The sequence below is a fragment of the Phyllostomus hastatus genome, unplaced genomic scaffold (genome assembly GCF_019186645.2).
Source record: "Phyllostomus hastatus isolate PE091 unplaced genomic scaffold, TTU_PhHast_1.1 phas_scaffold_501, whole genome shotgun sequence".
Lineage (NCBI taxonomy): Eukaryota > Metazoa > Chordata > Mammalia > Chiroptera > Phyllostomidae > Phyllostomus > Phyllostomus hastatus.
The window spans coordinates 52,880,550-52,893,395 of NW_025334033.1; the positions used below are offsets into that span (position 1 = coordinate 52,880,550).

The 12,846-nt window shown below is 55.5% G+C and overlaps 1 protein-coding gene across 1 annotated transcript in view; it reads right to left on the bottom strand.

Annotated features, from left to right (window-relative positions):
- POMT2 (protein O-mannosyltransferase 2) overlaps positions 1-12,846 on the bottom strand; it is a 40,974-nt gene that overhangs the window by 14,665 nt on the left and 13,463 nt on the right. Inside the window, exons 4-10 of the mRNA XM_045822168.1 lie at positions 12,061-12,169; positions 10,042-10,150; positions 8,331-8,490; positions 6,844-6,950; positions 6,097-6,179; positions 3,769-3,878; positions 1,187-1,253 (exon numbers count right to left, since the gene is read on the bottom strand). Coding sequence (XP_045678124.1) covers positions 1,187-1,253; positions 3,769-3,878; positions 6,097-6,179; positions 6,844-6,950; positions 8,331-8,490; positions 10,042-10,150; positions 12,061-12,169 — 745 coding nt within the window. The remainder of the gene's footprint in view (positions 1-1,186; positions 1,254-3,768; positions 3,879-6,096; positions 6,180-6,843; positions 6,951-8,330; positions 8,491-10,041; positions 10,151-12,060; positions 12,170-12,846) is intronic.

The following is a 12,846-nucleotide window of genomic DNA, read 5'->3' on the forward strand; positions in this document are numbered from 1 at the left end:
ACAAACCCCTAGCGCTTGGGTGAACTGCAACTACTTTACCGAGAAGCCACGGCAGAATGACAGACCAGGGATCTTCCAAGATCTGGGCTGTGCCCACCTGACTTTCGAAGTAAAGCTGGCCTGCCCTCGTAACACCTCACTGTGATAGACCATGAAAGTGTGGCCTGTTGAATCAAAACACAGCCGATACCAGTATTAAAGAGGTACAGACAGAGACCCCACCCAGGAGCGTCCTACTTGATACTACTGAGGAGTGGTAGGCAAAGACAGTGATCGTGTGGGCCACATTCCTAACCCGAGCACCACGGCAAGAAGAGGAGGTGTGGAAGTGAACACAGAAGGTGAACTGAGATGAGCAGCTGCCCATTCCCCACACAGGCTCGGGGGGAGCTGACTCCAGACAGGCTGAGCCTGGTGGCGTTTGCTGAGGAGTCACAGGGGACACCTGAGGCACAGAAGCACCTGTGGGGGCTCAGAAGGTGAGTGGGAGATGCCCTCTGCTCTCTCTCGGCTGCAGCAGAAGGCATAACCTGCAGGAGCTCTCTGTCTGACCAAAAAAAGGAACATCCAGACAAGGTCCATGTCATAAAGCGCCGAGAGCCCCACAACCCGACAGCATGCCTCAGAGCGGCCTGGCCCGGGCCAGGCAGAGGCAGAGGCAGAGGCAGAGGCAGATCAGCAGGCTCTGAATGAGGGACCAGCACCGGCCTGGCAGGCTGTCAGACCTCTGGCTGGCCCAGTCCAGGATGACCAGTAGGCAGCTGCACTCTATCATATCGACAGAACCTGAGTACACCACGCGCTAGGGTCTGCAATGCTTGGCATGTTCTAAATTAGAAATGAGAGCGGCCGCCCTGTGCCCCAGCTGGGGCCATTCACCAGCCCCTGGTGGCATGCCCAGGTAATCCTCGGGATTAAGTCTGAGCCTTGGCCGGGCACTCTGGCTTCAAAGTGACAGATCTCATCTGTCTTGCTCGCGGCTAATCCCCTCGGCTGACAAGAGCACTCTGGCCATAGTAGGAGCTCAACAAATAACGGTTAAAGGGTAACTGAGACAGGGAAAAAAGATGTTGTCAGGAATGCTCAGGAAAACCCACCTCTGTACCCTTCTTTGGGAGGCCTGAGGGATGTTAGGGAGGGCTCAGAGTAGGTAACAACAAGAAGCACCGGTTGCCTGCCACATTACCTGAGTTTATATTATGTTTCTTGACAATCCACAGGTTGTTGTAGTCCTTGTGCAAATAGGTGGTGACCTGGTGGAGGGGAGGGGGAGGAGGTGAGAAGGAAAATACCATCAGTATCAGCACAACCAGCCCCAGGACAAGCACACCAGCCCCAACAGCAACCCAGCACTGCTTCAGCCTTTCAGAAACCCCAGCCACTAACCCGAGGGGCCAGGTTTCCCAGCCGGACTCAGAAGCAGCACTGGTAAGTGGGTGAGTGGGTCTCTCCTTCCTTGTGCATTTAGGGGACTTTTCCCACAAGAGCCTTTTGATTTGTCTCTTTCGGATCTCCTGCACCTTGTCTTTCAAATGCCAGCCTCCTGGAAGGCAGAGCTGTGATCCCTTTCCAAACAGCCTCCGGCACACAAAGAGGATTTAGTGCATGTCTCGAACTCTCTAAATGAAAACCTCCTGTATTACAGTTTCTAGAAAGTGGCCAAAGGACACGAAAAAGCTCCACAAATATCTTAGCCCAGAAGCCTGCAGTTTTAGCCCACAGTCATTTTGTGTGTACACTGACTTTACCCATACGTGTATGTGTGTACGCCCACATGCAAGGCTGTGACTGGTCTAACCCAAAAGTCCGGAGAGTCTACAGGTCTGACAGTGGAGGAACAGTTAATGGGACGGCCCGTCCACAGGACAGAGTAGCACACAGCCACAGCGAGCGCTGCACAGCAGTTTTCACCGGCGCAGGAAACGGCCTGTGAGATGCGACGCTGCGAACGACTGCCTTTGAGCCCCGGCGCCGCTCTGGGCACTGGGCGAGGCTGATCTCTGCTGAGGGGCCACGCTGCTGCAGGGCGTCCCCGCCTCATCTCCAGTGAGTCTGAGGTTAAGTACTTTTTTCAAGGTCACACAGCTCATTAGCTGGCGAGTCAGGATTCGAACCAAGGCAGCTAACTCCACCGCTCCCTGGATAGAGGCTCCATATACACAATCAGGCCGATGGTGTAGACAAGGGCACAGACTCCCAGAGACAACAGAAATACGGGCATTCTCATACAGCATACATTTTTAAAACTCCAACTGCACAAGACATGACTGATTTACTTGCAAAGAGATCTGGAATTAGCATTTAGGAAAATAACTATGTGTGGATTGTGGCTGATTTCAGGGCTCTGCTTTCTCAGGAAAAAATTAGGGACAATAGTATTAAGAATAGCCAAGAAGCTCACAGGTTCGGGTAGCCCACACTCCTGAACAAGAGCTGTATATGGCCCGCCCCGCCTGGATTTGCTCGAGGGGGTTAAGGTTTTGTGGTGCTCACGTGTGCACTCTGTGTGTTTTTACTTCTCGTCAGCCTCGTCTAGCGCCTGTAACACTACCTTCCACGTGGCTGTTCCCCGTGGTCCCTTCACTGGCCCTTCTCCCTCGGCACACCCTTTCTGCGCAGTGTCACCTAAGCCCGCTGTGTCCCTAATGCCCATTCCGCTGCACACTCAGATCTCCCTCCTGTGACAGGCCCAGATCTAAGACACACAGAGGAAACTCCCCCACCTCCCAGGTCTTTCTGCCTCCTTCGTTTCTGATCCGTGAACCGGCGTTATCACACGCACGCCTGGGCCTCCAACCACAGACCCGGACACAGCTCACCTCTGGCACCCACTGGTCACTGGGCCCTGACATTCACCCTGGGAAGTGTTTCCAGAATCTGTTCCCCCCTCAGTCCTTCGGTCACCACCCCTTGTCATGATTATTGCCTCCTAACTGGTTCCTCACCTCCAGTCTGCACCCACTCCAATCCATCACAGCCTTGCTGGAGTTACCTCTCTACATGGGAAATCTAATCACAGCTTGTCATCCATTAGTAACTGTCAGGGCCTCCCCTGTGTCTACAGAACCAAGTCAGATCTACTGTAGCACACCAGGCCTCCCAGTCTGACCCCACCAGCCTCTCCCTGTCCTGCTTCTCCCTCCCGGGCACCGCCCACCACAGCCACACCCCACTCCCCGCAGGGACAGGGGCACAGCACGGCTCACGCATTCAGACCATACTCGTGCGCCTTCCAGTGTGCACTCTGTACATCCTGTGACGAGCAGAGGTGCTACTTCGTCTCCCCAGTTGAAAGATGAGGATACAGAAAGGTTAAGGAGTTTGTTCAAAGTCATATCTAGTGGAACCAGGACTGAAACCCAGAGAATCCAGTCTGGTTCCCAGGTCCATGTTTGCAACCGCCACCGTTTTCTCACCATCTGCTCCGTGCCAGGCACTGAGGAGCTGACAGCCAAGGAACACAGAGAGAGGAGGAAGGCAGCCCTCACAACTCCATGTGCAAAGGGCTACTACATGGGCCTGCAAAGGGTGCCCGAGGCACCTGGCCCGGTGCCAGGTAGAGGTGGGTCGCAGTGGTCAGAGGGGTGCGCCTCAGCGGACGCCTAGAGAAGCTCGAGTTAGCCAGAGGGAAGAGGAGAGGGTGCGGGAGGAGGAAGATGTTTCAAGCTGGGGAAACAGCAGGCAAAGGGCCAGAGAAAAGGAACGGCTGGTTCAGCCCCACAAACAGTGTGGCGTCACTGCAACGCAGGCACACCAAGGCTCGCTGACCTGCTGCTGCCGGGCGCCAACACCCTCAGGATACAGGTGCCTGTGGGAGTGGAGGTAGCCGATGGCCATCTGCAGGTTCTTCACGGTGATCACGGAGCCGTAGGCCAGGTCTACGGGGAAGGATGACAGTGCAGGGCGTGAGCAGACGCAGTGCAGTGCGGGAAGCCTCCCCAGCCCCAGGGCTCACCAAGCCTCTCGCAGACCCCACTGGGCCCGGGGGTTCCTCCTCACTCCTGCCGGCTCGGGAGGGAGCTCACTGCAGGGTGCTCCCCCTTCCCTCCCACTTCAGGAGGAGCTGGGTAGTAGCAATATTATCAAGGCACTATTTCAAGTAGCAGAAGATTAGAAACAACTTGTCCATCAGTTAAGGTCGGGACATACATTCAGTGGAATAAAGGAAGAAGCGTTTTACATCCTTATCCGGAACGTTCTCCAAGATCAATGTTATGACAGACTGTTAGGACAGACCTTAGTGCTTTTGAATATCGTACCGTATAAAGCAACTGTTTTATGATGTTTGGGTATTTTTTTTTTACTCTGAATTAAAAGAAAAAAATAACAGAGTAAACCCAAACACATCCCCTCCCCTGCAGGCCTGGGGTTACTGAGAAGCACTGACTCCTTTTTACTGCCCCTCTTCCCTCAGCTCCCCCTCCCCCTCCCCCCAGCTGCCCTGCTGTGCCCCACCCTCCCCACTCACCCCACCCACCTGCTGGAACAGGTCTCACTCCACCGGCAAGGGCCCACTCCCGCCTTCCTCTGTTCATGCAGCTGGTCAAAGACGGCACCACACACACAGTGGGGCCCAAGGTGGGGGGGGGGCGCGTGGGGGCCACTTTGCTTTTAGAAACACTCTCCGTCCCTCCTCCTCCACACCCCCGCGCTCCCTCAGGAACCGCTCCTCCGAGGCCTCCTTCCCTAGGTCCCCTTCCCCCTGCATGCCCCAACCGCCTGGCCTCCGCCTTGTCCTCTTCCTCCTCCTTATGGGCTACAACCACGGCCACGGCATTGATCACCCTTTTACTTGGCCGATTCCTCCTTTGAAAGCTGCGGCCCCAAGCCCGCTGGCCCCACTGCATGGATTTCCCCAAGCATCTCGAAGGCAACCTCTCTCATGTGGAACTCAAAATCGACCTTTACAAACGAACTTGTTTGCCTGCTTTCTTATTTCTCACTCCGTTCGCCATCTTAGAGGGTTCACTGTGTTCCAGGCACTGTGCAAGGCACCGGGGAGACTGAGAGACACAGTCCTCATCTCCAGGAAACGATCACCTGGGCTCAGGTCCTTAGTATATCTTCGTCCTCCCTCCCTACGTCCAGTCTCCCCCGTGTCTGCTGTCTGCCTTAACTCTGTGGCTGCCACCGCCACGCCCAGCTCAGTGCCTGCAACAGCTTTCCGGAGGCGATCTGCCCCAACCCCCTCCTCTCCCTCGCCACCCTACACTTTGCCTCCAGTGCCACCTCCCTGCGGCACAGTCTTCCTGGCCTCCTCCCACCCAAACACCTCCGCTGGGTCACCAGAGCTGGTGTAATGAAGTCAAACACCTCACCCAGACGTTTCAAATCCTCATCACGTGGCCCCACCTATCTTTTCAACCTTGTCTTCCAGTACTTTTCTGCATACAGCCTGTGCCTTGAGTTTTGCCCTGTCCTCGGCCTCGATCATGCTGTCCCGTCTGCCCATTGCGCCCTCTCCTCTCTCTCCGTCTGCTGAAACCCGCCCGTTCTTCCAGGACCTGACTCCGAGGCACCTCACTCCGTACACCTCCGATCCCCTTCAGCCCCCTTCAGGGTTCTCTCTGGCACCCTTCGATCCCCATCGCGCTGAGTTCCCTCTTCACATACTGAACACATGGGGCCTGGTAGAGCACCATGCGGAGATACTCTACACCAGACCCTGCACTCGAGGGCATCCACCTACCGCCACCAATGTGACTGACGCTCAGGGACTATCCGGGAAAGAGGGAAAGCACGTGAGTCATGGAAGCCCGTGGCGGAAACTGACCAGTGGCCCTGAAGGCCCTTGTTCCCTCATCAGACTCTCTCCGTCTGGCCTCCCAGCGCTGGCCCTGATGCTTTCACGGCTGCAACAAGAAGCTTCTCCTTAGGGGCAAACAGTCTGCTGATCAAACAATCCATGCTGAGGCATGGCCACCTCTGCACTTCCTGCGAACCGACTCCCTCTCTTGAGTATGCTACTGGAAATACCGGGTCTCTCTCCCACTCTGCCATCTACAGGCTCAAATAACAGCCGTCGTACTCCTCCTTTCTAATCCAACTCCCAGAAAACCCTCTGCCCTTCGTAAAGGCTGGCAGACAGACACTCACACTCGGGGATGGAAGCGTTGTGAAGGCTGTTTCCTGAAAGCCGGGCCTGGAAGGCAGAGCTGAAGAAGCCGTCGCCGGGACCGCTGTGGGAGAGCAGAGGCAGGGGGAGAGCCACGTCAGCGGAGGGAATCACGAGCTCCCAGCAGCCCCACCGACACCTGCTTGGCGGGTTTAAAGAAGTGCAGCCAGCGTGGCAGTGAGGCATCTGAGACAGACGAGGCTGATGGAGCAGGAGAAACAGGCCCAGATCCCGAGTTCCTGGCCAAGCGACCTTTGGAAGATACCTGACTTTGCTTAGCCTCAGCTCCTTATTTACAAATTGGGGACTTAAAAAAAAACATCTGAAGAACTACACAATGGTTCTGGTTAGAGATCACGGACACAAAATGCTGCACGGAGCGCCTCACCCCCAGCAGCTGCTCGTCCCAGGGGGGCTGCTGCCCGTGTCCTTGCTGCCCTCACCCCAACCGCGCACCCTTATGGCGGCCCGTCCCTGTTGAGCACAAGGGACTTTGTTCAGGGACAAGGGGCTTTGGCTGTGGGGAAACTCTTTACTAAGCGTGTCGGCCTTTCTGAGCATTTTGGACACCCAGAAGATAGGCCCCAGGAGAAAACGAACAGGGAAACACCCCGGTCCCCCCATCATCCCGACTACAGACCCAGGAAACCACACGGCCCGTCCGTGGTGGGCTCAGAGGCGCGGGGCAGCCCTGAGCGGAGCGAGGGGCCGGCCGGGCTCTGCAGTACCTCTTGCTCAGCACCAGGAAGTGAGCGGCGTACACGGCCGTGTAGAGAGCCAGTGGCAGCACGACGAGGCACAGGGTGCGGGCTGCCAGGTGCTTCCCCACAGTCACCTGCAAACAGAGCCGGTGTCGGAGGCTGGGCACGTGGGCCTTTGTCCTTCCTTACACCTTGTGTGTGCATCACATGTAACTCGGGGACTTAAGTGATTGCTAAGTCATCTGTAGATATCTGGAGGTCATAATCATAAGAAGGATGAAAACGAATGGCTGTAAAGAAAGGGTAAGTGGCAACCTGAAGCCTTTCCACGGCACCCCACCACTGCGGCAGTGCAGGGGACTGACGGCGAGCCAGCCCTCCGCTGCCTGTCCCGGCCCCCACTCTGGACCCCACCCTGTCACTGCACCACCAACAAAGCGCTGCCTGTACCTCCTGCATCGTCACTCGTCCATCCCCTCGACACCTCAGTCGCCGCCTGGCCCCTCGCACTTTCCCCCTTCCTGCTCCGTGTCAGCCCACCCGTCACAGGGCCGACTGCTCCTTATGTTAACGCCGGGCTGCGGTTTCTCCCCAGAAGCCCCCTGGCATCACCTGAGACTGGTCACGCCCTGCTCTGTGCTCTCACAGAACTTGCTGGCTGCACTGTAGTCGCCTGTTCACTTACTTCTCGCTCTCCTTGGTCGCCAGAGGGCAGGGGCCTTTGCTTTATTCCCCTGCATATGGTGCCTCCCACTTAGTGCCCAGCCTGTCTGCATTTCCTGAGTGAATGGACGAGCTTGTTGGGACTGGGCTCGGAGGCGATGGAGAAGCATTCCAGTGAAGCAGCTCAGGCCTGGAGTCCGCCTCCCCTCAGTCTGAACCCTAGAGCTGCCTCTGACTACCAGTATGACCTGGGGAATGCTACCACCTCTCTGGGCCTCGAGTTCCTCATTGCAAAGAGAGGGTGATAACTACCCACCACACAGGACTGTTATGGAAAGAAAATGACATAACGAAGGCAAAGCCTTTTGCATACAGCCTGCCACTGAATCGGCCCTTAGTAAATAGTACTGTAACGAGCCCTAAAGGCCCTTCCTGGCTTGCACATCTGGAAAGCCAGGGTCAGGAAAAGGAAACCCTGAGCTGGGAGAGGCACCCTCCCCACTTTACCTGAGGTCCCACGCAGCCAGTGTCTACCATACGTTTGGCATGAGCCCGGCTGGCCAGAATCGCCTGGCTGAGTAGTTTGGAGAGCATTAAAAAAATATTGCAGAAACAAATGCCAAAAGAGAACCCCAAGATTGTTAATCCACCCTCCCCCTTTCCACCCCTCCAGCCTCTCAGCCATGGCCCGGTCCCCACCGTCCTGCTGCCCACGGAGGACAGCTGGGTCCCGCCTGCCGCAGGCCCAGGACACGGCCACTCCGTGCCCGCAGCAGGGACAGAGAAAGCCACCGGCGGTGCTGAGCAGTGCTGGGGAGCCAAGACAGTTCTACAAGCACTTGGGTTCTCACCAGTGAAAGACTGAGGTCTCCAAACAGGTGCCAGAGGTCTGCTGCGGTGTTCCACCCCACTTGCAGGATGATAAAGAGGCCGACAAACTTGACCCCTAAAGCACCAGCCAGATTAATGCCAGTCAGGCTGAGCCAGAACCACCAGGGGGCAGAGAAGGGCCTGAAAACCAACAAGACAGTTCAGTTTGGCGGCTGGAGCCCGACTCTAAAGCAACAGCAGCAGCAGCAGCAGGAAAGGGCAGGGCGTCTCGGACTCTGAGAGGCTGTGCCGTGCCCTCCATTCTCGGGCTCCTAACCTCGGGGCCCAGGCGGCTCCCGGGGGGCTGTGGCCTGGGAAGCCCTGGAAACTGCAGGAAGCACAGTGTGCGGGTGGGCAGGGCCTTTTTCTGGGGAGGGGGGTCATGGCTTTCCTGAGTAAGTGCAGAACTTAACGTGAGCAAGGGGCTTGTTTTTCAGGAGTAACCGATCGGGCGGAAGTGAGAGGAAAACCCGGAGGAGCCGCTAGGTCCCGTCGGCGCTCTCCTTCGGGCCTCCTCTGGGCCCCGTCAAAGCCAGCGTCTGCTGGGCGCTTCCTCTGTGTCAGGCACTGTTCCGAGTCCTGCGCACGTATTGACCTTGAACCTTCCCTAAACCCAAAGCACAGGGTGCAGATCCTGATGTTACCCTCTCATCCACACGAGGCCATTGAAATACAGGGAGGTCAGGTAGCCGCGGAGCGCGGCTCCCACCCGGGCAGTGGGCTCCCAGGGTTGCTGCACTCGGGGCACCTAGCGTAGGTGCTGCCGTTTTCAGACGGCCGGGCTGCCTCCCCTGCCAGGGTGGACACTCCTTAACGGCCCGAACGTGAGCACTCTGCACCTCCAGCTGCCAGCACGGTGCCTGGCACACGGCATGTATGTAAGAAGTGCCGGGTGGGAGTGAGTGTGGTAGGAGCAGAACATAACCCAAAGCCAGAGAGAGCTGGGGGCCACCGGATGAGGCTCTGTTAGTGTGACGTAATGTAACGAGCTCTGCTGTGGCGAAACCACGCTGACTGCTGGAAAAGCCTTGCCTGGGCCAGCTCTTTTGGTGTGAATAGAATGAATGGCCTGTTCTGCTCCCTCAGAACAGAGGGGTGATCTGGAAAAGACTAACCCAGGGGGAAGACCAGGCCCCCCAGAACAGCCTGAGAACTCGACAGGGCCTGCAGGGATGCTCTTGACCGCTGCGGGCCATTCAAGCCAAGGCCGGCTTGAACATCCATTGTCCCCAGCGCTAGTCGGGACCGGCTCTACCACCACTGGGACAGGGAGACAAGGAGTTCCCGGGCAGTGTCTCCTCTGGGTCCCGCCCCTCGAGGACAGAGAATGTGACGGACAAAGCTGTCCCGGGACCTCCCACCCAGCACCTGTGACACATGGTGGGGGGGCATGAGGACCCCTTCATAATCCATAAACCTGTGGAAATCCACCCCTACTGTAAAAATGATAATATTCCTGAAAACTATAATCAACGTTTTCTTAGCCTTATATAAGCAAAAATACAAGCATAGAAAACTTTAATATCTATTTCCATGATCTAAAATGGGCAATCTAAGTTTTTTAAAAAGCTGGCTGGCCCGCAACTCAGCCTCAGGACAAGTCCTGCCGGCGCCCGCCCTGTCCCAGCCGTCACAGAAACTCCGGCGCTGCCACGGCTTCTGACCCCCACCCCCAGAGACGGTGCTTCTGACCTGGCAGCACAGGAGTTGTACTTGACCATGCTCAGCATGGCAGCCATGATGAAGAACATCAAGATGGGGTCAAGGAGGATGTACTGGGACAGTGTGAGGCATCCTGTGTCTGAAAAACATGAGCTCCATGGTCAAAGGGGGAATCAGAGAGGGGCCCCTGAGAACCAAACACCCCGGCGATGAGGAACAGTCCCCCTGTGCTCAGCTGCACGTGAGCACTGACGCAGCCGAGACTAGGAGGGCCCCTGAGCCGTCACCGAGTCCTGGGGAGGCGAAAGGCCACAGTTTTGGGCGACACCAAAGCCCAGTGACATAAAATAGCATTGCAGGCCTGGCTGGGCTGGTTCAGTGATTGAGCACCGGCCTGCGAATCACAGTTCGATTCCCAGTCAGGGCACATGCCTGGGTTGTGGGCCAGGTCCCCAGCAAGGAACACACAAGAGGCAACCACACACTGATGTTTCTCTCCTTCTCCTTCCCTTCCCCCCTCTCTAAAAATTAATAAATAAAATCTTTCAAAAATATAGTATCTCACACTGCTTCTAGGCTCTTGACCCAAGGACGGATCATGTCACCCACTCGGACAGAACAGTCCGAAGACGAGGACTCCTCACTTCCACTCTCAAAAAGGGAATTCTGCCACCTTGCTACTGCAGCCACAAACGGTCTACACCCAGGATAGCGTCTATTTTACCTGAAGCACATGTTACATACAAGTGCCAAAGTGATTTTTCTGAAACAAAATTTCATTGCCTCATGCCCCTTCTTAGACTCTCCCCGCTCACGCAGACTAACAAACCCCTCACGACATCGCCGAAGCCCGCACGGTCTCCCTGCCCATCCGGCCTCCTGTCCCAACACCACCGCCGCACTCTCCACTCGGCCCCACTGCCCTTCCCCCGAGGGCCGCCTCGTTCCTGGGCTGCCGCACACGCTGCTCCCTCTGCCCGGACACTCTCCCCTTCCATCTCTGCAAGGCTTCATCTTCGCTCGAGGCCCTCTCCTCCGGGAGCTCTTCCCTGGCCACCCTCCCTAAAACAGGATCACTCCCCGAGACTCTTCACCCGACTCTCTTTTCTGCATTGCACTTATTGCTTAGGGTGTTACATTACAGACTTAGTAACTCACTGGCCTGTTTGTTGTCTGCCCCACTAGTGAGTAAGCTCCAAGGTAAGAGGCTCTCATCAGGGAATCCTCTGTGACCAGGAAAAGTGGCCTAGCACAGAGGAGATGCTTTAAAAGCAGTTGTTGAATGAAAAAAAAAATGAATAAATGACTGAATAACTAAAAAGGGAAATGAAAGGCACAGGGGAAAAGCCACCAACCCCCTACAGAGAGGCCACACAATCTTGCAGCACATCTATCAAACAAGGCCAGAATCACCCCTAAGATACCCACCTAAAGTGGTCTGCCTTTCTTTACATGTTAAGCTCTTTACGGTCATGAAGTCACTTTCCGAAGAACAAGGCTAGCAACAGGATCAGTTTCTACCAGTCTGCTCTCATTTACCTACGTGACAATTGTCCACAGAAAACACCTAAGTTCCCATCTGATCGTCCCCTGCTACCTAGCTACTTCTGGGGCATCGGCCCTTGCATCCAACTAAAATTACTTTAAGGAATACAAAGTAATCTTGACCATAACCTAAGAGAAGCAGAATTAGAATGATAAGCATCTTTCTCTCTCTCTCTCTCTCTCTCTCTCACACACACACACACACACACACACCCCTTCTTATCCAATCCAAACTCAAATGTGGACAACCTGGAGATGGTCTATTCCTTGGGATCACCCATGCCAACTCTCCCTTACAATAATGTAAAGGCTTGCTACATACAAGCATTTATGTATGTGAGTATTACTACTGGATAAAACAAGACTTGTAATACATTTCCTCAACCCTGAAGTTATTTAACTTCATAGAGCTGGGCCCACAGACAGGACCTTTGGACGTGCTGACCTCCAGCTACATTCCTAGTCAGCTGCCCAAGACACGGCACGTGGTATAAGACAACCTACCGAAGGTGAGCAGCGCAGCCACAAGCAGTGCGGCTGGCAGGGACTGCGACAGCTCCAGCACAGTGAGGTAGGCGAGGGGGACCAGCAAGGAGCCGAGGAAGGCGCAGAACTGCGGGAAGAAAAGAGAAGAAGTCAAGTAACCCGCTAAGCTGAGCCTCAGGGACCTCCTTGATTAAGTACAAACTCAGGTACAAGACGGAGGACCCTAATGCAGACAGACGCAGTGACCTAAATCACCAGGGACAAGTATGCGTGAGGAAGGGCCAACGTAACAGTGAGACATCCAGTCAAGTGGCATTTATGTTTCCACTGAGCACCAACTTGGGCACGGGCACGAAATCAGCCAAGTCCAGCCAGGACGGCAGGGGGAGGGGGGGGCCGGATGGCCCATTGGCTTCCCATGGGGGGTGCCAGGGTGGGGCTGGTCCGCCACGGCTCACTAGCTGTGACTCTGAGAACGCCACCTCTCCTCTGTGTCTCAGCCTCCCCACCCGTGTCATGTGAAGAATAACAGTTCCTACCTCACAAGGTTTACTCTGAAGATGAAATGACCTGAAGTTTATTAACACACAGGAAGTACTTGACGAACAGTAGCTTCTATTACAACACTGTGGTACCAGTTAAGAAAGACGCTTCTGAAGGTGTTTCAGTATTTTAGAGAATTCTGTTGTTGTTTCTGCTATTTCTCCCTTGGCCCTTTGCTTCGGCCACACTGGCAATCACCGTTTCATCTACAGGCTGTATTGTAATGTTAGGAAAAAGACTGCCTCACACTTCGGTACCTGG